Genomic DNA, 26487 nt, shown 5'->3' with positions numbered 1-26487 from the left:
ACAATCAGACGTAGAAGGAATCATCATTGCTGTTTCTACCAGTCAGAGTTGTTAGCCCTGAGCTGATACCCAGAACCTGGTGGAATGGTGGATCAATTTGTCTGGCCTCTGCCCTTTACGCATGGGTGACCCTCCCAAAAGCCAAAACATAAAGTCCTGACTTCAGCCAGAATAGCTGGCTGGGCTATTGAGGCAGAACAAACCTCCAAACCATGACTAGGTTGTGCTCCTCTTGGAGGAGTTACGAGGAATGATATCCGCAAATCTGATGCACAATCATAAAGTCAATGTGGTTCACTGACGCCCTTCCAGGGAGGAAATCTGCCTGTGCATATTTTAACCTTAGCTTGGATGTCTCTTCGATACCCTCTGTAAGGGTCTTGTAAGCCATTCGGTTAAACAGGAATTAGGAATTGACAAAATAAGGCTAGGTTTGCCCGAGAAGCCCAGATCCTGATAGGTGAATAAAAAAGTAGCAGGTTGCAGAGTTTCTGTATCCAGAGTGGCAAAGCAATGCATGTAAATAGAGGTTCTCAACATGGATGGAGTTCCACCATCTTTCCAAAGCAATGTCTCTTTAAATATTAATTATAATTGTTTTGAAAGTTGTTAGATATTTAAAAGAAATAATGCTCTTGTAATGGATATTTAACAAACGTGAAAACAAGAAAAAGCAAATGTTAGCAATCAGAGGGAGAAAACTCATTAATGTGTCAACTAGACAAAGGTGAATTCCAGAGACCAATCTCAGACAGCTTTATGTTGGACATCCCTGTTAAAGGCTGTGAGTTTAGAATCAGGATCCGAAACAGAATCAGAATCAGGATTATGAGCACTGACATATGTTATGAAATTTGTTGCTTTTGTGGCAGCAACACAGTGCAAGATATACACTACAATATAAAGTGATGAGAAATAATGAGCACTCATGAACCATTCAGAAATTAGATTGCAGAGGGGCATGACTCGTATAGTGAGGGCCCTTAATGATGGATGTCTCCTTCTTGAGACTCCACTCTCCCCTTCAAATGCATAAAATACATTGTGCTCATTGAGGAGTGCAGCATCACAGCCATCTATGCTGCTAGATTTCGCCTTTTAGGAAGTAATGCATTCAAAACCTGACTCAGCTGACCTGCATCCAATTGTGTCTCTGACTACACATGGAATCGTCTTCAGTAGTTTGAACCTGAACTTCTTGTAGGATCCTGGGTCACCAGTTTTGAACACCACAGATCTAGCCATCAGCAGACTGTGAATCTCCTGGCTTCTGGGCTGGGTATGTTTGGTATGTTCTTGGAAGCACACACTCATCCACACAGATCTTGAAATTGGTGATAACTGTGAAAAATTCATTCAGATCCAAAGACAAATAATTGTATATAGAAACATAGAAACATAGAAAATAGTGCAGGAGTAGGCCATTCGGCCCTTTGAGCCTGCACAACCATTTATTATGATCATGGCTGATCATCCAACTCAGAACCCCGCCCCAACCTTCCCTCCATACCCCCTGACCCCCGTAGCCACAACGGCCATATCTAACTCCCTCTTAAATATAGCCAATGAACTGGCCTCAACTGTTTCCTGTGGCAGAGAATTCCACAGATTCACCACTCTCTGTGTGAAGAATTTTCTCCTAATCTCGGTCCTAAAAGGCTTCCCCTCTATCCTCAAACTGTGGCCCCTCGTTCTGGACTTCCCCAACATCGGGAACAATCTTCCTGCATCTAGCCTGTCCAATCCCTTTAGGATCTTATACGTTTCAATCAGATCCCCCCTCAATCTTCTAAATTCCAACGAGTACAAGCCCAGTTCATCCAGTCTTTCTTCATATGAAAGTCCTGCCATCCCAGGAATCAATCTGGTGAACCTTCTTTGTACTCCCTCTATGGCAAGGATATCTTTCCTCAGATTAGGGGACCAAAACTGCACACAATACTCCAGGTGTGGTCTCACCAAAGCCTTGTACAACTGCAGTAGTACCTCCCTGCTCCTGTACTCGAATCCTCTCGCTATGAATGCCAGCATACCATTCGCCTTTTTCACTGCCTGCTGTACCTGCATGCCCACTTTCAATGACTGGTGTATAATGACACCCAGGTCTCGTTGCACCTCCCTTTTTCCTAATCGGCCACCATTCAGATAATAATCTGTTTTCCTATTTTTGTCACCAAAGTGGACAACTTCACATTTATCCACATTAAATTGCATCTGCCATGAATTTGCCCACTCACCCAACCTATCCAAGTCACCCTGCATCCTCTTAGCATCCTCCTCACAGCTAACACTGCCACCCAGCTTCGTGTCATCCGCAAACTTGGAGATGCTGCATTTAATTCCCTCATCCAAGTCATTAATATATATTGTAAACAACTGGGGTCCCAGCACTGAGCCTTGCGGTACCCCACTAGTCACCGCCTGCCATTCTGAAAAGGTCCCGTTTATTCCCACTCTTTGCTTCCTGTCTGCTAACCAATTCTCCACCCACACCAATACCTTACCCCCAATACCGTGTGCTTTAAGTTTGCACACTAATCTCCTGTGTGGGACCTTGTCAAAAGCCTTTTGAAAATCCAAATATACCACATCCACTGGTTCTCCCCTATCCACACTACTAGTTACATCCTCAAAAAATTCTATGAGATTCATCAGACATGATTTTCCTTTCACAAATCCATGCTGACTTTGTCCGATGATTTCACCGCTTTCCAAATGTGCTGTTATCACATCCTTGATAACTGACTCCAGCAGTTTCCCCACCACCGACGTTAGGCTAACCGGTCTATAATTCCCCGGTTTCTCTCTCCCTCCTTTTTTAAAAAGTGGAGTTACATTAGCCACCCTCCAATCCTCAGGAACTAGTCCAGAATCTAACGAGTTTTGAAAAATTATCACTAATGCATCCACTATTTCTTGGGCTACTTCCTTAAGCACTCTAGGATGCAGACCATCTGGCCCTGGGGATTTATCTGCCTTCAATCCCTTCAATTTACCTAACACCACTTCCCTACTAACATGTATTTCCCTCAGTTCCTCCATCTCACTGGACCCTCTGTCCCCTACTATTTCCGGAAGATTATTTATGTCCTCCTTAGTGAAGACAGAACCAAAGTAATTATTCAATTGGTCTGCCATGTCCTTGCTCCCCATAATCAATTCACCTGTTTCTGTCTGCAGGGGACCTACATTTGTCTTTACCAGTCTTTTCCTTTTTACATATCTATAAAAGCTTTTACAGTCCATTTTTATGTTCCCTGCCAGTTTTCTCTCATAATCTTTTTTCCCCTTCCTAATTAAGCCCTTTGTCCCCCTCTGCTGAACTCTGAATTTCTCCCAGTCCTCAGGTGAGCCACTTTCTCTGGCTAATTTGTATGCTTCTTCTTTGGAATTGATACTATCCTTAATTTCTCTTGTCAGCCACGGGTGCACTACCTTCCTTGATTTATTCTTTTGCCAAACTGGGATGAACAATTGTTGTAGTTCATCCATGCAACCTTTAAATTCTTGCCATTGCATATCCACCGTCAATCCTTTAAGTGTCATTTGCCAGTCTATCTTAGCTAATTCACGTCTCATACCTTCAAAGTTACCCCTCTTTAAGTTCAGAACCTTTGTTTCTGAATTAACTATGTCACTCTCCATCTTAATGAAGAATTCCACCATATTATGGTCACTCTTACCCAAGGGGCCTCTCACGACAAGATTGCTAATTAACCCTTCCTCATTGCTCAAAACCCAGTCCAGAATAGCCTGCTGTCTAGTTGGTTCCTCGACATGTTGGTTCAAAAAACCACCCCGCATATATTCCAAGAAATCCTCTTCCTCAGCACCTTTACCAATTTGGTTCACCCAATCTACATGTAGATTGAAGTCACCCATTATAACTGCTGTTCCTTTATTGCACACATTTCTAATTTCCTGTTTAATACCATCTCCAACCTCACTACTACTGTTAGGTGGCCTGTACACAACTCCCACCAGTGTCTTCTGCCCCTTAGTGTTACGCAGCTCTACCCATATCGATTCTACATCTTCCCGGCTTATGTCCTTCCTTTCTATTGCGTTAATCTCTTCTTTAACCAGCAACGCCACCCCACCTCCCCTTCCTTCATGTCTAACCCTCCTGAATATGTAATTCATTCAAGTCCATTCAAGCACTTTCCCACTTCCCTTGACCATACCTTCATGGTTCAATAGTACTGCAGTCTTCAGTTTCTGCCTGTATAACAGGAGTAGAAATACAACCAGGTGATCAACTTTGCCAATGTGCTGGTGTGGGATGGCAAAGAAAATGTTCTTAATGGCGGTGTTACAATGAACAAATGTGTTGGCACCTCAGGTTCTACAGTGATTGGTTAATGGTGGCTTGTCAGAGACTTCATCAAGCTGGCCTGGTTGAAATCCCATGCAATGAAAAGGAATTCATCAGGGTGTGTTGTCTTGCTACAGTTGATCACAGTACTCAGCTCCTCACGTGCCAGCTTGCCGTTTTTTGGTTTGGAATGTACACTGCAACCAGGATGACGATAGAAAACTCCCTCGGCAGATAGATCAGTGTTTCCCAAACTTTTCTAGCCCAACACCTGCTAAAGCACTTCCGTACTTGCCAACACCCCTGTTAGACACAATATGCTTTCTGGCACCCCCATACTGTAAAAACTTGTCCACCATATGCTAACATGAGAAAAATGATTCTGCTTTAAATTTTTATTTGTGTTTAAACCCAGTTTATACAGTACCTGTGCGCTGTACAGCGACTTTGATATCAATGTGTTTCTTAAGCCTGATGGTTTTTAGCAAGGAGTTGAAATATCTGGTTCAAGTTGTGACAGAAGAAGTCTTAAGTCCCCATGCGTAACAATGTCCAAGTAGTTTCTGGGTTTTTTTGTGAGTATGTGGTTCACTGCACTGAAACCTCTTTTCACAAGGTAGGAGGATGGAAATGCAATAAAAAGCAATTTGTCTCTGCTCCAAAGGCCAGGAAACTTCGTATAACAGTGTAGCCACATAGCACAAAAGCCAACATTTTTGAAAAATATTTTTGCTTCTTCATTATTTTGAATTTCGATAATTTCTTCTTGCAAGCTCTCTTCCTGTTCTTCCACCTTGCAAAGAAATTGGTTAATTACCCAGTCTGGAATTTCAAGATCATTCAAGTTCTTGAATTGATTCTGAAAATCCTTCTTCAGTGACTGCAGGTGTAAGCAGTACTCTAGCACATCACTCTCTGTGAAAGAGAGTGCCATACTTTCCATGCAAGGAAACTGTGAGAACATTCTTCTCCCAATGTTTTACTTATATACTGCATATTGCCAGTTTTCTGATAAAAGTGGATACTGCACTTTTAGCTTGGATTAAATCAAAATTCTCACCCTGCAGTTTCATTATTTAGAATGTTCATTTTGTCATATAGATCAGCGATGTATGTATACCACATCTCCATGTAGAAGTTCAATCTTGTTTCCCAGGCTCTTGTCAATTTTCAGAAAATTCAACCACAGTGTCAAAAAGATCAAAGAAACATTTAAGCAGCAGCCTTTTTGACAGTCAACACACTTCAATGTGAAGAAGCAAGTGTTCAGACTCTTCATCTTTATCTTGGCATAACTGGCAAAATATTTTGCTACTTAATGGATGAGCTTTAATTTTATTGATAGCAGATATTACAAGAGTCATGCTTGAAAAAAGTCACCGGCTAAGGTGTTTGTTTGCGAGATGTTGACATTGCACAATTGATTGCAAACAGATTTGGAATCTCCTTTTTCATAAATGCCACTAAACCAGCAGGGCAACCTGTCATGTATGGGTCTCCACCTGTTGCACAAGAAATAATGTTCCTAATCGGAATACTTTTATCCTCAATACACATTTCGAGCTCATTGTAGATTGATTCTCCATTGATATTTGTTTTTAACTTTTTACAAAAGAGAATCTCTTCATAAACTTCTCCATTTTTGATAAACTATACGTATGCCATGAGCAGTGCTTTGTTGTCTTGCACAGTTGACTCATCTAGTTGTATCCCAAATTCTGTTTTTTTGTAATTCTTTGCACAGTTGATACTCATTTTGTCAATACAATGAGCTACACTCAGAGATTTTAAAATACCCTGTACTGGTATCTATTTTGAGAACCTGGTGAGCACTTCTGATATGGCAGGCATTATTAATCTTTCACCAATTGTAGGAGATCTTCCACATTTTGCCATAATTTTGCAAATTTTATAAGGAACAATGAGACCATTATCAAGGTCATTTTTAGCTGTCTTGGCAATGACTCAAGTATGCAACACTTTTCAAATGTTTCTTTCATCTTCTGGAACTGAGTAATACCATAAGTAGTATTTTCAGGGTGTCTTTTATGGAAGTGTTCCAAAATTTTGATCATTTCATGGCTTCATTAGACAGTACGGTATTACAAATAAGACTCATGGGGCACTGCTGATCTGACAGGAATGGAATAAAGCTATAATCTAGGTATGTAACATTGTATTGATGCATTTTCTGTAGTTTCTGTTTCTAGCAGGATTAGAATCCAAGGCTTCACTGCCTTCAGACTCAAAGAGATCGTGCCTATGTATTTATCCATCTTTAACAAGGCTAAATTAAAATAAAAAATGAACATAAACTGGGAATGGATATCAGATGTTGACGATGACAGTGAGTTGGCATGGATGGAACAATGGTAGAAACACACAAAGGAATGGCGAGGTGAAGATAAAGATGATCACAACTGTGAAAATTATATTGACAAGGATAGAGATTGGAATCTGAATGTTAGTCGGGATAGACCTGGTGTTTAGCAAGCTACCTTTATACTATTCCAGTTCACGTGATTGACCCATCAAGTAAGGTCTCATAATCCCCAAAGATGGTTTTTGACTGCGCATATGAAGCCAAGGTCACTTTGAACACCTCAAGGTGAATCGTTGGGGTTGGCAGGCTTGCTGATTGGCTCTATTTCACCGCTTGGTTCCAGTCAACACAGTATCTTTCCGCGACCTTTTTTCCATAGATCTGTAGAGAAAGTTGAGACGGTGTACTTAACTTACTAACTGTTAAATTGCCTGTAAATGTTCCATGCTGCGATTCAAGGGGAACTGTTGGGGACCCTGGTTGCTAATTTATGCTCCCCAATAATGTCTGACTGGTTGGTAAAGTTGGATGAGATTGTCAAGTTTCAGACGCGTTGTGACAACGAGTGTTCACTGCCTACCGAGCTACAGTTCTTCCTGTGTTCCAGTGCCTCATCCTTTTTTCTTGGAAGTGCCTGCTCTCCTCACAGTCAGTCTGGTCTCTTGCCTTGTTAGGATGCTGCTTAACACTCCCCCCGCCCCCCGATTACTTCTATTTCCCCTAACGCCCCTTAAGACATGTAACCGCCCCCATTGGGAATCACCAGAATAGATGATACATCACTGCCAGATGTTCTGGATCAGGGGAGCAGGACTGCGACAGAATCACCGTATCTGTTCTCCGCAATAAGTTAATCATAAAGCAAATGCCACCGTCTCTGCCTTTACTGGATGCTGCTGTCTGGTCCACACAGTGGAAGGTGAGGCTCTCGGGCTGGAGTACTGTGTGCAGAGAGCTGGATATGAGCCATGCCTCTGTGAAGAAGAATAAACAGACTAGTACTGCAGAATTTTATTTTCCAGAGACTGTGCATTAACCAGGAGGAGCTATATATATGAGGTAGCAAGAATTGTACGTTAGCTGGAAGGATGGTAGGCAGAAGGTCTTAGGGCCCTGTGTTTCACTTTTACCTGCAACTCAGCATGACAGCCACATTTTCTGAGACACTTGCTCCCTGGCTGGTCAGTAGTCCCAAGACTGCCCATACTGAAACTCCCTCCCACCATCCAGGTCTCATAATGTATGAAGCACCAGTAACGTTATACTGTTTACTTTTTAACGTGTGTCCTAAATGCACCTTATGATTTGTCAATTTACTAATGGTAATATTACTTTAAGCATTACGTGCATGAGTTATATGTGCAGTGTGGTGCACCTTGGTGCAAAGGAATGTTGTTTGGTATGGCAGCGTAGATACATAAGGCTGAATAACAATGTGCTTGAATCTGAAATTAACGATGTTCAAAAATATATTTTTTAATTACTTGAAACAATGATGCTTGCCACAGTTCTCAGCATGCTGATTTGAGTATAGTTGTTATTCTGATCTTTTCTATATGCCACACTCTGAATTCTATCGCATTGTGTTCCAGAGCTGGACTGTGAATTTCATGGCTCAATTATTGTAATGTGATAGCACATAGTCTTTAGTTAATTTCAGTGATGCTTTGAACTATAATCTTCTTAAGACACTTATGAAAGTATAAATAGTAATCAATATAATTTAACCTTTGGTGTTTTGAGAAGTGTAAACAGCTTTAGCTTTGCTCTAGTGATTTGCCTTGTAATTATTTTCGAAGGTCTCAATGTGTTCAAATGCTCAGAAATGTTGTAATTCTCTCTCTGCACTGAAGCCTCTGTACTGCTGACCACAAAACGTTTGGCATGGATTCACATCATAGTGCTGAATAGTCACTTTATTTATGACAAATATTCCTAGACAGTGAGCTTGAAACTCTCCGTTATATTGCCAGGTTAATTGCACCTTGAGAAACAAGGTGAAATTCTAAACTTTTCTCCAAAAAATCCCATCTTTCTCACAGGGAAATGTTAAGAATGGAGCTGAGCGTGCAGTTATAAATTATTTTTCAGATTAAAGAATGGATAGAAAGACGAGCTTCATTCTTCAGTTCTGTAAAGATGCTTCAGTGCTCAGCTAGTTAAAGAAATTAAATGACATGTGACCTAGCACGTAGGGTATGCTAGCATTAATGTTAAGTACACTGACTGTCTTTTGGAATTAGATCATTGAGCTTTGGTGGAGCTCAAAATCTTTCATTAGAATTAAAGAATATCAACAGGTATGGTTTGTTCTTGTGATTAGGCCAGTGATTTTTAATGTAATTTTGCAATTGACATACACAGCTTTTAAGCCAAATGACTTCTTCACTAGATGTTGATTTATTTATTGAGATAAAGATGTTGCTGGAAGTGCTGATATTTATTGTTCATCTGTAAGGATCTTGGACTGAGGCAGCAACCGCATTGATGGTCAGACCAGGTGGCAGAATTATTCCACTCTCGGACACTAGTGAGTATGAGGGATTATATTATGATCTAGTAGATATTTTAAGTACCAGATTTATTTAAGTGTCTGAATTTAAAAACACCAGTTGCCTCAGTGACAGCTGATTCATATCTCAGGATTAATAGCCCTGAACTCCAGATGCCACTCTACTGACATTGTCCATGCTACTTCTGTCTTGGTGTGCCACTAACTCATACAGTGCACGCAGGATGTAGTCTTGATCCCCAGTCATTGACAAAATAGGTGGTCAGTGGAAGCTATCTTATGTTCTGAAAGGAAAAGGAAGGAATAATTGATGAGAGATCTTCAGATATGTAAATTTCATTTCCACCAGTTACTGCTATGGTTACTAACTTCTGGTGTTTGCTTATTCCTTGTGGGATTCCTGTTGAACGTTTTGAAAAGCTGCAACCTGACCAAATTAATGCTTCAGATTAAGCAAGCTGAATGGCTGATACCCTGGACTGAGTGAACAGCAGCACTCACATGAAAATGTCCGCAGATGCTGAAATCCAAAGCAATACACACAGAATGCTGGACGAACTCAGCAGGCCAGGCAGCATCAATGGAAAGGAGTAAACAGCCGACATTTCAGGCTGAGACAACTTTTCCTTTGATGCTGTCTGATCTGCTGAGTTCCTTCAGTGTTCTGTTTGTGTTGCTATGGAGTAGCACTTGATGTTCTCTTGTCTGTGCTGCAGCTGCCCAGAGGTTTATTGATGGCTCTTGATTGGAAATGTCATCAATACCAGTCTGAATTATCTACAGGGAATCTCCAGAGGGAAAGTGTGGCTAATGTAACTAGTAAATCTACTGCTTGGCTCTGCAATCAGTCAGATTATGACATCCTCAGCGTGAAACATATGGCTGGGTTTATGGTTGGACATTCAGGTATGATTGGATTGGGACAAGATCATGTATAAAACCAAATCTTCCACCCACTCCTTACCATCTCCAAACCGCCCACTTTTAGTTTTAATAAGGACCAGGTTAGTAATATATCCATTATACAATCTTCATTAGGTGCACCTCTTGACAGCAACTCAATGCATATAAGCATGTGGACGTTGTTAAGTGGTTCATTTGTTGTTCAGACCAGATTTCAGAATGGAGAAGAAATGTGATCTAAGTAACTTTGACCATGGAATGATTGTTGGTGTCAGATGAGGTGATTTGAGTATCTCTGAAACTGCTGAAGTCCTGAGATTTTCACGCACAACAGTTTCTAGAGCTTGCAGAGAATGGTGCCCAAAACAGAAAAAAACATCCAGTGAGCAGTAGTTCTATGGGCACAAATACCTTGTTAATGAGTGGTCTGAGGAGAATGGCCAGACTCTTAGTCCAAACTGACAGTAAAGCGACAGAATCCGAACCAGAATCAGAATCAGGCTTATTATCACCGGCATGTGACGTGAAATTTGTTAACTTAGCAGCAGCAGTTCAATGCAATACATAATCTAGCAGAGAGAGAAAAAATAATTAAATAAAATAAGACATTATAATAATAAATAAACAAGTAAATCAATTACGTATATTGAATAGATTTTAAAAATATGCAAAAACAGGAATACTGTATATTTTTTAAAAAGTGAGGTAATGTCCAAAGCTTCAATGTCCATTTAGGAATCGGATGGCAGAGGGGAAGAAGCTGTTTCTGAATCACTGAGTGTGTGCTTTCAGGCTTCGGTACTTCCTTCCTGATGGTAACAGTGAGAAAAGGGTGCTGGAGGTCCTTAATAACGGATGCTGCCTTTCTGAGTCACTGCTCCCTAAAGACGTCCTGGGTACTTTGTAGGCTAATGCCCAAGATGGAGCTGACTAGATTTACAACCTTCTGCAGCTTCTTTCGGTCCTGTGCAGTAGCCCCTTCCATATCAGACAGTGATGCAGTAACTCAAATAAACACGTGTTATAACACTAGTGTGCAGAAGAGCATCTCTGAATGCACAACACATCAAACCTGGAACTGAATGGGATATAGCAGCAGAAAACCAGGAACGTACATTCATTGACCACTTCATTAGGTCCGGGAGGTAGCTAATAAACTGGCCACTGAGTGTAAAGAGGCTATTTGTCCGAATCAGTGTCCTCATGGTACCTGAGGTCAGTGGAACAGCTGTCCACTAAAAGGAGGTTAGGAAACTTCAAGGAGAAGATAAACAAGTTCACATCTAGTGGCCCAAGAATGCTCCTCATCCCAAGCAACAAAGCTGACACCAACAACCCTCTCCCACCCTACTACATTCGTTCCTGATCAGAGAGTGGACCACTTCTGCCATTTATAGAATCAGAACCTCAGGGAGTGAATCAGATAAGCGGGGACCTGTGGTTTCTTCAGGAATCCAGCTCACCTGAACTGAAGAAAAGCATATCAATCAGGCTGACATCTGGGCAGAGAACCTTGTAAGAAGATCCATGTACTGTGTAATTAAACCTATAGATAGATTCGATTAGCTTTATTTGCCACATATATGTCAAAACATTGAAACATATATTGAAATGAATTATTTTGTGACAACAATCAACACGGTCTAAGGATTCTGCTGGGGGTAGCCTGCAAACGTAGCATGCCCACAGCTCACTAACCCTAACCATACACCTTTGCAATATGGGAGAAATATAAGTGTTTTCTGTAAGAACGCTGGCCTCACAGACAGCTGCGGGATTTGAACCCTGCTGAGCGATAGATGGCGCTGTAAAGTGATGTACAAATTGCTATGTAACCTATCACAAACCTTGACTGCCCTGTCACCTCTCCCACCTGAACCTAACCGAGCTCTTCACTGTTAATACGCAAGCTGCCACAAATACAAACTGTTCATAAGTTAGATACAGAAGCAAAGTTAAGCATTTGGAAAGGAAGGTGGGATCAGAGGAAGGAGATAAAATGGACAGATTCAGAATCAGAACTAATATCACAGACATATGATATGAAATTAGTTGTTTTGCTACAAAAAGATAGAAAATTACAATAAATTACAAAAACTTTTAAAAGCAGCATAAAAAGGAATAATGCTGGAGTGTTCATGTGATGGCGGAGGAGAAGAAGCTGTTTCAGAATCAGAAGGTCCTGTAGTTCCTTTCTGACGGTAGTAACAAGGAGAGGGCAGGTCCTGGATGGTGAGAGTCCTTGGTGACAGATGCCTCTTGAAGATGACCTCAGTGGTGGGAAGGGTTGTGCCCATGATGGAGCAGACTAAGTCTGCCACTGTCTGCAGCCTCTTGCAACCCTCTGTACCAGAGCCTCCACACCAGGCTGCAATGCAACCAGTCAGAATGCTCTCCACTATACACCTGCTGAAACTTTTAGAAGCCTTCAGCAATATACTAAAACAAGTAAAAAAAAAATTCCCAACACAAATTAAATCCTACCCAACAGACAGAGTTTTGGACCATTAATATGGACCCATGACTAGCTCCCACTGTGGCAGCTGGGAGATTAATTTCAACTAATTAAATGAATCTGAAACATGAAAAATCTACCAGGTAATTGTAAAAGCCCACCTGGATAACAAATGCCCTGCAGCAGAGAAAATCTGCCGTCTTTATACAGTCTGACGTGTATCTACTCCATACTTGTGGAGTTAAGTGTTCCCTAGGTAGGTTGTGGGCAATAATTACGATGTGCCATATGACTTGCTGGTGCTAACTATTGAGTATGTGCCACACCTCTTCTCCCCATGAAGGATTTTCATACCAAATCATCAGGAAATTATATTTGCTGAGGTAAAACTGAGGGAGGAAAGGAAATTTCCAAATGTAGTTGTTTAACAGCACAGGCGCTATTCCAGATGTGCTTTTTTTGCAATGCAAGTGTGAAGTCCAGATGTGCTTCTCTAATAGCTCACTTGCGGACTCTAGGTTTGCTTGTTTAACCATACAAGTATAAGTACAGACTCCAGATGTGCTTCCTTAATGACACAAGTGTGAACTAAAGGTATGTAGTTTTAATTGACAAGTGCAGACCTTGGGAGCTGTTTTCCAATCAACACCTTAACAAAGTGCGCATTGCTCTCAATACCATATCTGTGCCGAAGTGGTGACCAATCTTCACTTACAAATTATTTCTGAAAATATTGCTAGTCTACTGGATTTTGATGGGATTAAATCTTCAACAGATTTAATGAATTATGAGCTTCATAAATTAATTCATAGAATTAATAAATTTGCAGCAGCTTGAGTTTAATTGTCATTCAACTATACATGAATGCCCATGAATACAGCCAAACTAAATAGCATTATTCCAGGGACAAGGTGCAATAGACAGTACTAACAATCGTACACAGCACAAGGCACATATAAGATAACAGTAAAATATAAAGTCACACAGAAATATCTAGTCCAAGTCCCTGAGCCTGCAGTCGAACACAATGCATATTGTCTTCTGCCGAGTGAACACCGGAGGGCAGCACCAACTCCGACATGTACGCTGCGCCATACGCACTCTGTCACTCTGATGGAGCACACCAACTCTGATGTCTCCTCCGGGTGGCCACAACCAGGCGACATTGCGGCTTGAAGCCCAGTTGCCACCTTGACCAAGGGCATGCAGCCCCCCTCACCCCCCAGCACCATTCACCAATAATTCAGTGGATCGGACTTGCCGCATTCCACATTAACAATGTCCAACAGGGTCTTGCAATCACAAGGAAAGTGATGGAGTTGATCTCTTGCTGTTAGACTGCACATTCACTCTGACACAGGCAGCAGCACGATCCACAGCAAGTCCAGCTCCTTCAGTTTCTCCGCCAGCGAGTAACTCACTGCTGGGGTAGACCTGTAGTAATTTAAGTTCTTAATGTCCAGCAGGGTCTTGTGGGTAAGATGGTGTTGAACACTGACCTGTAATCAATAAACAGCAGCTTGACATAGCTATTGCTATTGTCCAGGTGGTCCAAGGCCAACAGGGGAGCCAGCGGGATTGCATCTGCTGCAGACCGATTGTGGCAAAAGGCAAACTGCAGTTGATCCAGGCCCGTCCTTAGGCAGGATTTGGTTCTGGCCATGACCAAGATCTCAAAGCAGTTCATCACGGTAGATGTGACTGCAACTGGGCAATAATCATTGAGACAACTCACCCTGCTCTTCTTCGGCACTGGTATGATTGTCCACAGTTTGAAGCAGGTGGGAATCTCTGACTGCAGCAGTGAGAGATTGAAGATGTCCTTGAACACTCCTGCCTGTTGGTTAGCACAGGTTTTCAGTGTCTTCCCGGGTACACCTCCGGGGCCTGACACCTTCTGAGAATTCACCCTCTTGAAAGGTGTTCAGACATCAGACTCCGAGACAGAGGTCACAGGGTCACCAGATGGTGCAGGGATTCACACAGGTATCGTTTTATTCTCCCTTTCAAAGTGTGCATGAAAGGTGTTGAGCTCATCTGGGAGTGAAGCAACACAGCCATTCATGATGTTAGGTTTCACCTTGTAGGGAGTAATGGCCTGCAGATCCTGTCAGAGCTGACTTACATCCGGTTCTACCTCTAACTTCCATCAGAATTCTTTTTTTTCACCCTTCCATAGGTTATACCTGGACTTCTTGAATAGTTCGGGATCACCAGTTGTGAAAGCACAAATCAAATCTGTAGTAGACTGTGAATTTCCTGATTCATCCATGGCTTTTGGTTTGGGGATGTCTGGTGTGTTCTCGAAGGCACACTCTCGTCCACGCAGGTCTTGATGAAGTTGGTGACAACTGTGATATATATTCATTCAGATTCAAGATGAACCCCTGAATAGCATCCAGTCCACTATTTCAATGCTGTCCTGTAAGTGCCTCTCCACCTCCCTTGATCCCTTGATCATGCCTTCATAGTCCTTCACCGTTGGCGCTGCCGTCCTCAGTTTCTGTCTGTATGTTGGTAGTAGAGATGCAGCCAGGTGATTGGACTTTCCAATGGTTGGGATGGCGAGGTAAGCATTCCTGATGGTGGTGTAACAGTGCTCGCATGTGCTGTCTCCTCTGGTGATATGTTGGTGGTAGGTGGTCAGAGACATCCTTAATTTAGCCTGGTTGAAATCCCCTATAATGATAAAGAAGGCATCAGGATGCATCGTTTCGTGACTGCTGATCATGGTGCTTAGCTCCTTCAAAGTCTGCCTGACTTTGGCCAGGGCTAGAATGTACATCGCTACCAGGAGGATGATGGAACTCTCCCTTGGCAGATAAAATGGACACGCTTGAATGCTAGATGTTCCAAGTTGGATGAGCAGGCCTGAGACAGAAATGTCATGTCTATGCACCCCTGATGTGTTTGTCGTTCAACACACTCACTCTTCTCTACCTTTAAAAGATTCAGCTATTCTGTCTTTGCATAGATGGTGAAGCCCTTAGGCTGTAGCGATCTGGCCAAAATGGTGGATTTCAGCCAGGTTTCCTTGAAACAAAGTACGCAGCATTCCCTGGTGTCCCTCTGGTACTCAATCTTGCACTGAGGTCTTCAAGTTTATTTTCCAGAGCGTGTACATTCACCAGCAGGATGTTCAGGAGTGGGTTGTCTGAGGGTTGTGCGTTTCAATCGTATTTGCAGAACAGCATGCTTTGCGTGCTTCCTTTTTCTGAAAAGGAAACTACTTGCAACCTGAGTCTGCAGTACGGACTCTGCCAATTTTGAGGATCAATAGATTATTTTTGTTGCTTAAAAATGATGTTGTTTACTGAAGTAAACATGGCTGTGACTGTGGATTTCAGCTGTAGTAGTCCTAAGCGGGAATACTTTGTGATTGCATTCAGAGCTGCTCACAAAGTTTCACCGTTTTCTGGTGCCATCTTGGAACAAAAATGCTGGGACCACAACCTATGGACTCACTTTCAAGGACACTTCATCTCATGATCTCAATATGTATTGCAAATTTATTTATTATTGTTGTTTTGTTTCTTTCCTCTTTTTATATTTACACAATTTGTTGTATTTTGTACATTGTTTATCCGTCTTATGTGTAGTTATTCATTTATTTTATTGTGCTTCTTGTATTTACTGTGAATGCCCACAAGAAAATCAATCCCATGCTAGTATATGGTAACATATATGTACAGGTGCACATTTCTTTATCCGAAATCCTGATATCCAAGAAGCTCCGAAAACCGAAGTTTTTTTCGCCAACAGCTGACATGTGTCGTGACAGCACTAGCAGAGGCCGCCAGTCGTCAGTTGTAGCTCAGCACTCGTACTGGTTACACGTCTACGTGCTGTTTGCTGATATTTTGTGTTCACTGTTGACTTTGTGTTTAATTTCACTGTGAAAATGTCAAAAAGAGCTGCAGATACCCCTATGGGTAACAATGAGAAAAAGAGAAGGAATCTTCTCTATCAATAATGCAGAAAGTGGAGTTATTGCAGAAGCTTGATCGTGGTGTGTTAGTGCGGCGTCTTACTCAAGAAAATAGTGTCGGAACTACCACTGTATATAATTTAAATAAACAGAAAGACAAGTTACTGAAGTTTTATAGCGACACTGACAGTGACGTTCTACTTTTATTCCAATAAGTCATTACCATGTGCTTGATTCGGTTCATTTGAAGCTGTGTATCTTTATGTTTTATTGAATGGTTTTGTTGGAAATAAAATTCCTTTTTGTCATTATTCCCTAAACAATGTAGTATAACAATTATTTACATAGCACTTACATTGTATTAGGTATTGTAAGTATCTAGAGATGATTTAAAGTATACAGGAGGATGTGTGTAGGTTTGGTGCGCCGCTGGGTCCTAAAGTCCACCGCACAGAGACCGGTTAAATAAGGGACTTGAGCATACATGTTTTTTGGTATCGGAAGGGAGGGGTTCTGAAATCTGAAAAATTCAAAATTCTGAAATGCAACTGGCCCCAAGGGTTTCGGATAAGGGATCGTGGACCTGTACTTTGATAATAAATTTACTTTGAACTTTATCTTCATTCCACCGAGATGCAACACTAAGCGTCATAGGAAGTCATTCTTGCCTGTGGCCATCAAACTTTACAACTCCTCCCTTGAGTGGTCAGACACCCTGAGCCAATAGGCTGGTCCTGGACTTATTTCCTGGCAAAATTTACATATTACTATTTAATTATTTATGGTTTTATTACTATTTAATTATTTATGGTGCAACTGTAACGAAAACCAATTTCGCTCGGGATCAATAAAGTATAACTATGACTATGACTATGACTTCCTCACATTTCCCTTAACTCATCCCAGGTTCTACCATACACACATAATTGAGAGGCAATTTACAGTGGCCAATTAACCTACATTATCTTGGAATGTGGAGGGAATGTGGAGCACACAGGGGAAACTCATATGGCCTCATTGAGGAGATGCAAGCTTCATGCAGACATTACCTGAGGTCATAGAAACATAGAAAATAGGTGCAGGAGTAGGCCATTCGGCTCTTCGAGCCAGCACCGACATTCAGTATGATCATGGCTGATCATCCAACTCAGAACCCTGTACCAGCCTTCCCCCCATACCCCCTGATCCCTTTAGCCACAAGGGCCATATCTAACTCCCTCTTAAATATAGCCAATGAACTGGCCTCAACTGTTTCCTGTGGCAGAGAATTCCACAGATTCACCAATCTCTGTGTGAAGAAGTTTTTCCTAATCTCGGTCCTAAAAGGCTTCCCCTTTATCCTCAAACTGTGACCCCTCGTTCTGGACTTCCCCAACATCGGGAACAATCTTCCTGCATCTAGCCTGTCCAATCCCTTTAGGATTTTATACGTTTCAATCAGATCCCCCCTCAATCTTCTAAATTCCAATGAGTACAAGCCCAGTTCATCCAGTCTTTCATCATATGAAAATCCTGCCATCCCAGGAATCAATCTGGTGAACCTTCTTTGTACTCCCTCTATGGCAAGGATGTCTTTCCTCAGATTAGAGGACCAAAACTGCACACAATACTCCAGGTGTGGTCTCACCAAGGCCTTGTACAACTGCAGTAGTACCTCCCTGCTCCTATACTTGAATCCTCTTGCTATAAATGCCAGCATACCATTCGCCTTTTTCACCGCCTGCTGTACCTACATGCCCACTTTCAATGACTGGTGTATAATGACACCCAGGTCTCGTTGCACCTCCCCTTTTCCTAATCGGCCACCATTCAGATAATAATCTGTTTTCCTGTTTTTGCCACCAAAGTGGATAACTTCACATTTATCCACATTAAATTGCATCTGCCATGAATTTGCCCACTCACCTAACCTATCCAAGTCACCCTGCATCCTCTTAGCATCCTCCTCACAGCTAACACTGCCGCCCAGCTTCGTGTCATCCGCAAACTTGGAGATGCTGCATTTAATTCCCTCATCCAAGTCATTAATATATATTGTAAACAACTGGGGTCCCAGCACTGAGCCTTGCGGTACCCCACTAGTCACTGCCTGCCATTCTGAAAAGGTCCCGTTTATTCCCACTCTTTGCTTCCTGCCTGCCAACCAATTCTCTATCCACATCAATACCTTACCCCCAATACCGTATGCTTTAAGTTTGCACACTAATCTCCTGTGTGGGACCTTGTCAAAAGCCTTTTGAAAATCCAAATATACCACATCCACTGGTTCTCCCCTATCCACTCTACTAGTTACATCCTCAAAAAATTGTATGAGATTCGTCAGACATGATTTTCCTTTCACAAATCTATGCTGACTTTGTCCGATGATTTCACTGCTTTCCAAATGTGCTGTTATCACATCTTTGATAACTGACTCTAGCAGTTTCCCGACCACCGATGTTAGGCTAACCGGTCTATAATTCCCTGGTTTCTCTCTCCCTCCTTTTTTAAAAAGTGGGGTTACATTAGCCACCCTCCAATCCTCAGGAACTAGCCCAGAATCTAAAGAGTTTTGAAAAATTATCACTAATGCATCCACTATTTCTTGGGCTACTTCCTTAAGCACTCTGGGATGCAGACCATCTGGCCCTGGGGATTTATCTGCCTTTAATCCCTTCAATTTACCTAACACCACTTCCCTGCTAACATGTATTTCCCTCAGTTCCTCCATCTCACTGGACCCTCTGTCCCCTACTATTTCTGGAAGATTATTTATGTCCTCCTTAGTGAAGACAGAACCAAAGTAATTATTCAATTGGTCTGCCATGTCCTTGCTCCCCATAATCAATTCACCTGTTTCTGTCTGTAAGGGACCTACATTTGGTCAGGGCTGAATCGTCTCCGAAGCTGTGAAGTAGCAACTCCACCACCCACAGCACATGCCATCTATAAGGTGCATGTACTGGTTTTCTTTACAAGTACTTCCAAAGCACATGGAGAGATCAAAAGGATAAGAGCTGAGGCAATGTGGGTACATTGACACTTGTCTACAATTCTCCTGTCATCCTACCACAGAATTATATGTCACTGTTCCTTCATTGTCTGTGGATTATAATTATGGTAATTCCTTATGGCCACATAGTTGTACCTTAGTCAGTGTGGCTGTGTTCTACAGTACCTAGGTTCAATTCTGACTCTGGTACTGTCCATGTAGAGCAGGAGTTTCCAATCGTTTGAATGCCATAGACCATTAAGCAACGGGTCCGTGGATCTCAGGTTGGGAACCCCAGTGCAGAGTGTGCACACTTTTCCTGTGACACGGTGCCCTTGACTACTTGAGTTTCCTCTCATTTCCTAAGGATGTTCTCACATGTTAATTGGTGCTGGACATTACTTCAGGGCACAGGTAAGTGTCAAAAGAGAATGAACTGGGTATGAGATAAAAATAGGTTACAAGACCAAGGGAAAATGAGGAGTGGGGGATGGGGGGGGCGGTAGAGATCAATGAGAGTGCTCTCTCAGCAGCTGGTATTGACTTGATGGGCTGAATGGCTTCCTTCAATGTTTTGGTAAGAGTGTCATTATTCCAGAATCACCTTCTTCAGCAGGACTGCAGCAGTTTAGAAGATGGTTCAATAGCACTTACTGAAGGACAGGTTGGTGATGTGAAATGAGTACTAGCTTTGTCTGAGAATGAGATTAGAAGCACTTGGGTAAAATTGTTCTGTATTTTGTGTGCAATCTCTTTGAAAGTGCTCACCAACTCGGTCTTTTTTCTGCATCATATCCTAAAGCCCGGTGTCAAACATGAGAATTCATTTATTTATAGGATGAGGAATTAATTCAAAGGACTACCAATATTTCTCTTCCATCCAATTCCTCTGGCACCACAATTCTAAATCACAGCACTCTTTAGCCAGAGAGTGGTGAATCTGTGGAATTTGTTGCCACAGGCAGCTGTGGATGCCAAGTCATTGGATATATTTAAGGCAGAGGTTGATACGTCTTGATTAGTCAGGGCCTGAAGGGATATGGGGGCTGGGGCCGAGAGGAAAAATGGATCAGCATGATGAAATGTTGGAGCAGACTTGATGAGCCAAATGGCTTAATTCTGCTCCTATGTCTTATGGTCTTATTTCACACAGGGAAGATTTAAAACATGATGCCTGAAATATTGTAAAAAATAGGTTGCTTACTGTATACTATTAGTCAATCTGATACTTAAAATCATTTCTCTTTTCTGAACCCCACCTATGTGACTGTGGTACCTGTGATGCTGCTGCAAGTAAAGTTTTTACTTTACCTTTATGTCATTGTACTAAATGTGACTTGACTAGACTTGAATGTTGTTCTTAGCCCTGACAGGAAATTCACTTTCTTTTCCCATTCAAAATTAAAACCATTGTGTTCACTAACTTATTGACCGCAAGCTCAACTTTGATTAACCTGCCATGATTTTGTCTTACCTTAGGGCTGCCACAGATCACAACATAGACAACACAACAGCTGTGCTGCGGGAGTGGTTAAAAAATGTACAACAATTTTACCACTACGTGGAGTGGAGACCTCTGGATCAACCCACGTGAGTATTCTCAATTGCTCGAAGCAAACGGGCCCTCATTCAAAGACAAATTTTAGCCTGTTTCCAGACATTGACTAAGTGATCTCTTTCAACTAGGGAAATATTCTTTGGTTATATGAAATTAAAATAAAAATAATGAGAGATTCTTTCTTCAAAAGAGAACCTATTTCATCGAGAATTTGCATGTTGCCATGCAAGGTCTTTGCAAGAGCAGTGACATGTTTTCTTTGCTGCTTCTTTCCTTTGAGTAGTTAACAAGTAGCACACCCTCTTTTACAATTGGAGCAGGTGATCTTGTGAGAGTCAAAAGAGCGATGAGGGAAGGGCAAGGCAAATATTTTCATTCAGCTTTGCTGTGGGCTCCTTGAGGGGTAGGGTGAGCATATTGTCTGCCAAGGTCAGGTGACCCCTATGCTAAGGCTGTTTGGGTAACAGGAATTTACCCTGAAGGAATTAACGCATTGCTACCAGAAAGTCTGGGGCTATATCCACATTATGCCGGATAATTTTGAAAACGAAGCTTTTTCTCGTCGTTTTGACCTTCCGTCCACACTGAAATGGCATTTTCAGCGCGCGAAAACGGAGATTTTCAGAAATGGTCTCCAGAGTGAATAAATCTGAAAACACCTAATATCCGTTGCAGTGTGTACGGGGTATCCGGAGCTTTTTATAACCGCTGTCACGACGTGCCAGAACAGATGGTGACAGCGCAGCATTTCTTTGTTTTTTTCTTCTTCTTCTTCTTATTATTATTATTATTACTACTACTTTATTATCACCAAACAATTGATTCTAGAGTGTACAATTATCACAGCGATATTTGATTCTGCGTTTTGCAGAACCTAACAATTTCAGAACAGACGGCAACGAGACTGAAGCCAGAGGAGTTAGAAATGTACTCACCAAATACGTTGACCCATAGCTTACTGAATAAATGAGTATACTCACTTTGCCCTGTTTTCTGTCCTTGCTTGTATGAAGGTGGTTTACCTATTTATGCAAGTACCTGCTCTGACAATAGATGTGTAACAGCCTAATGTAACATTGTATGGAAATACAAGATAACACTGATGCAGACATGTTTTATACATTTAACAAGATGCTTTATTAATGCAACAGAGTTAGTCAGTTTTTCAATGTTCGTCATCAGCCAGGTCATACTGTCCGTGAACTCGCTGTCGGTTGCCTCCATACGCTCCAGTATTTGTTTTTTTTCAGTTTTATGTCCTCCTGCGCGAGAGCCAAAAGCAAGTCCTTTTAAGTTTTTCTACTCTGTAACTGGACAAACGTGCACCAAGTATACCATTTCCTCTTCGGTTGTTTTCTGTGTGTCCTGCACGTGCCCAGTAGGAGGAGATTCGCCCAAATATCCATCTAATGTGGACAGAGATATTTTGAAAAACGCTTAGTGTGGACGCCTATCGTTTTTACTTGAAACCGGCGTTCTCAAAATTATCCGGCGTGGTGTGGACGTAGCCTGGGACATAGAATAAAAACGTGTCTCTTTGTCACTTTTTATGCGACAAAGGAAAATAAATAAACACAGTTTTTTAAAACTTCCATTTCTTGACACATGCACAGATGACATGGCTTTGAGTTTTGGAAAATCATGATCCAGACTACCTCCAAACAGTGCAACTCTCTGTCTCTGGCTGTAACATGGGGTGTGGGAGGGTGATCACCTGTACTGATCTATTCTTGGGGATTAAACTGTCCAGCCAGTTAGCAGCTAATTCCCGGCCACATAATCCTCATCCTCTGTGCTGAGATCAGGACATGAAAGGACTGGGAAAGAATGAGATAAGCTTGGGAGATAATGTAATATAAAGCTTCTTTAATTCTCTGTACATTAATCTATAGGCATTTCACCATTCCAAATATTAGCATTCTATTCATCTTTTTATCCTCTGTATAATAAGACATCTCTTGAATCAGTAGGGTTTATAGTGAAGTGTCACCTCAAACACAGTTCCTCTATATATTTGGTTCTGCCTCACCCTTCCTTGTGTAGAAGACTGTGGTACTGCAGCAACCGTTGCAAAGCATCAGGGAAGTATGAGGTTAAAAAGAATAGCAAATATATCTAAGATGTTGGATTTATTTTTGAGTATTGTTCCCCGCCCCCATCCCCTCAGGGACAAAGCAAAGGATTGACACATGAAAGTTCAATCAACTTTGATTAAAGATCCATTTTATTCAATAGGTAATCCACCGAGAAGCTATTATATATTGTGGACTTATTAGTGAAGGAGTTGCAGTTACTCTTGATGTAGAATGTTAACTGTAATGTGGAAAGTGTAAAGAAGAATTAAAGACTGTGTCATGGGGGAGATAGTGCTCCATGGGTCATATCAAGCCTGAGAGACAATAGGAATCATGGTTTTTTAGGAACTTATGAGTTTGTGCTGAGGAATTTTGACATTCCAAGTGAAATGGAATACCCAAGAGAGGTCTGAGTGACTTATTTTTACAGTCTAATTCAAAATTATTTTTGCATGTTCAAAGACCTCTATAGATTTAATGTGCAATGCAAAATTGGTGTCTGTATGTTAATACCTGGTCCAATAATCCCATTCTAAATTATATACAAAGATAATTTGTTTCCAAGCGAATGCAGCACATTAATAAAATTCATAGAGTAAGTACCTGGCATGTTACAAACTCAATTTTTTCACCAAAAGTGACAGAGATTACAGCAATAATCCAGTACATTGTGCTTTGTTGCAATATCCCCATTTGAATGAATGTGTTTGTTTGCAAGTTTTCCTTCAGTGTACATTCCCATCTCAACGGTGGTGTCCAAGAGGTTGAGGGAAAACTACTAACAATTGAAGATCATATGATGGAGAAGCATCAAGCAGCCTTGTAGTGGTTTCCTAAGATAGACCTCCCTGCTTCCTGCCTAGCAGAATGGCACAACTAAATCTGATGTGGGAAATGAATGAGAAAAATGATGGATTGATTGATTGATCGATTTATCTATCTATCTATTTATTTATTTATTTATTTATTCATTTACTTATTGATTGATTGTCTGAGATACAGCATGGAATAGGCCCTTCTGCCCTTCGAGCTGAGCAGCCCAGCAGTCCCCTGTTTTAATACTGGCGTAATCATGGGACAATTTACAATGACCAATTAACCCATGAACTGGTAGGTCTTTGGACTGTGGGAGAAAACCAGAGCACCCACAGGAAATCAATGTAATCTGTGGAGGGAGAGCATACAAGCTACTTACAGACAGCGGTGGGAATTGAACCTGGGTTGCTGGTCCTGTAAGGTGTTGTGCTAACCACAGTACTACTGTGCCACCCTTGATCCAACAGCAGGAAAGGTTAGATCAGCTCCACTCTCTACTGAATTCTAACTGGTTAAATTTATGTTTTTTTTCCCGATATGACTAGGCCATTCAGTCTGTTATCTTTTCCACTTCTTTGTTGATCTTGCGATAAGGGATTGCAGCTTTTTGCAGCATCCAGAAAATGCACTGCAGTAAGAGTCTTCTGATGTGAAAATAACCTGTATAATGAAGAAGCCGAATCCCTGTGAATAAAGATGGGGTTTAGAGTGAGATACAAGCAGACCATATCGCAATATCAAATTATGTAAAACGTTGGTAATGACAAAGAATATCTGCATAATCAAAATTAGATTCTAGAATAAACTGCCTCAATTTTAACTTTAATTTGGAGCTAATCAGAGTTAACCATGCTTTTGATTCAATTGGTTAGTCATTTTCTATTGTTGCAACCTGAATAGTCATAGTAGGCATACTTTATTGATCCCGGGGGAAATTGGTTTTCATTACAGTTGCGCCATAAATAATAAATAGTAATAGAACAATAAATAGTGAAATAGTAATATATAAATTATGCCAGTAATTTATGAAATAAGTCCAGGACCAGCCTATTGGCTCAGGAAGTCTAACCCTCCAAGGGAGGAGTTGAAAAATTTGATGGCCACAGGCAGGAATGACTTCCTATGAAGCTCAGTGCTGCATCTCGGTGGAATGAGTCTCTGGCTGAATCTACTCCTGCGCCCACCCAGTACATTATGTAGTGGATGGGAGACATTGTCCAAGATGGCATGCAACTTAGACAGCATCCTCTTTTCAGCCATCACCGTCAGAGAGTCCAATTCCATCCCCACAACATCACTGGCGTTACGAATGAGTTTGTTGATTCTGTTGGTGTCTGCCACCCTCAGCCTGCTGCCCCAGCACACAACAGCAAACATGATAGCACTGGCCACCACAGACTCGTAGAACATCCTCAGCATCATCCAGCAGATGTTAAAGGACCTCAGTCTCCTCAGGAAATAGAGATGGCTCTGACCCTTCTTGTAGATAGCCTCAGTGTTCTTTGACCAGTCCAGTTTATTGTCAATTCGTATCCCCAGGTATTTGTAATCCTTCACCATGTCCATACTGACCCCTTGGATGGAAACAGGGGTCCCCGGTACCTTAGCTCTCCTCAGGTCTACCACCAGCTCCTTAGTCTTTTTCACATTAAGCTGCAGATAATTCTGCTGACACCATGTGACAAAGTTTCCTACCGTAGCCTTGTACTCAGCCTCATCTCCCTTGCTGGGTTTACAGGAAAATCCAAACCACTCACTCCCCTCTTCACATCAGCCGCACAGCAGTGGAAACTGCAAGCAGTTTCCTACACTGTCCAGAAAGCTTCGCAACACCTCTACTTTCTGAGGAGACTGAAGACAGCTGGACTATGCACACCCATTCTCAATACATTTACATATGCGTAGTTGAGAGCATGGTAACAAGATGCTTCACCGAGTGGTGTAGTAACTGCACTATGGTGGACATGAGGCTTCTACAATGGGTAGTCAATACTGCCTAATATATCACTGGTACCAACCTACCTGCCATCAAGAATATATAGATACAGAAAGGTGCTGAGAAAAGGCCAGCAATATCATGAAGATCCATGCCATCCTACTTATGGACTGTTTGTCCCACTCCTATAAAAAAAAGGCTACACAGCATCTAAGCCAGGACCATGAGACGCATAAAGAGTTACTTCCCCCAAGACATGAGGCTGGTCAATATCTCCAACCATTAACCCAGCCCACCATACCCCACTGCCACTACATCCAGATTTTGCACTTACTCTCTACACCTCATACCTACACTGACACAGTCACCGTCTTATTGTATTTTCATCTGCTCTGCTGCTACCAGGAAAAGTTCCTCTCGCTAAGAGTCACTGTCACTTTATCATTTTCTATCAGTCACCTTATGTACAGATACTCCGGCACCAGGTGTCACTTTAGATCCATGCAATCAGTCTATGAATATAAGCTAATCCTTATGTATGCAGCATCACTCCACAGTTACTTGTACATTGTGTTTTATAGGATGCTTTTATATTGATATTGATCATGTGTTGTTATGCTTATTATGTTTTTTTATGCTGCATCAGATCTAGAGTAACAATCATTTCATTCTCCTTTACACCATTGTACTGAAAA

General features: G+C 41.6%; 1 protein-coding gene across 1 annotated transcript in view; it reads left to right on the top strand.

Annotated features, from left to right (window-relative positions):
* Window positions 1–26487, top strand: part of LOC140206112 (procollagen galactosyltransferase 2-like) — a 184479-nt gene that overhangs the window by 101829 nt on the left and 56163 nt on the right. Inside the window, exon 2 of the mRNA XM_072274289.1 lies at window positions 20887–20997. Within this exon, the coding sequence (XP_072130390.1) occupies window positions 20887–20997 (111 nt within the window). The remainder of the gene's footprint in view (window positions 1–20886; window positions 20998–26487) is intronic.

This window comes from Mobula birostris, chromosome 12 (genome assembly GCF_030028105.1).
Source record: "Mobula birostris isolate sMobBir1 chromosome 12, sMobBir1.hap1, whole genome shotgun sequence".
In the NCBI taxonomy this organism is placed as follows: domain Eukaryota; kingdom Metazoa; phylum Chordata; class Chondrichthyes; order Myliobatiformes; family Myliobatidae; genus Mobula; species Mobula birostris.
This window is presented reverse-complemented; position numbering and strand designations above follow the sequence as displayed.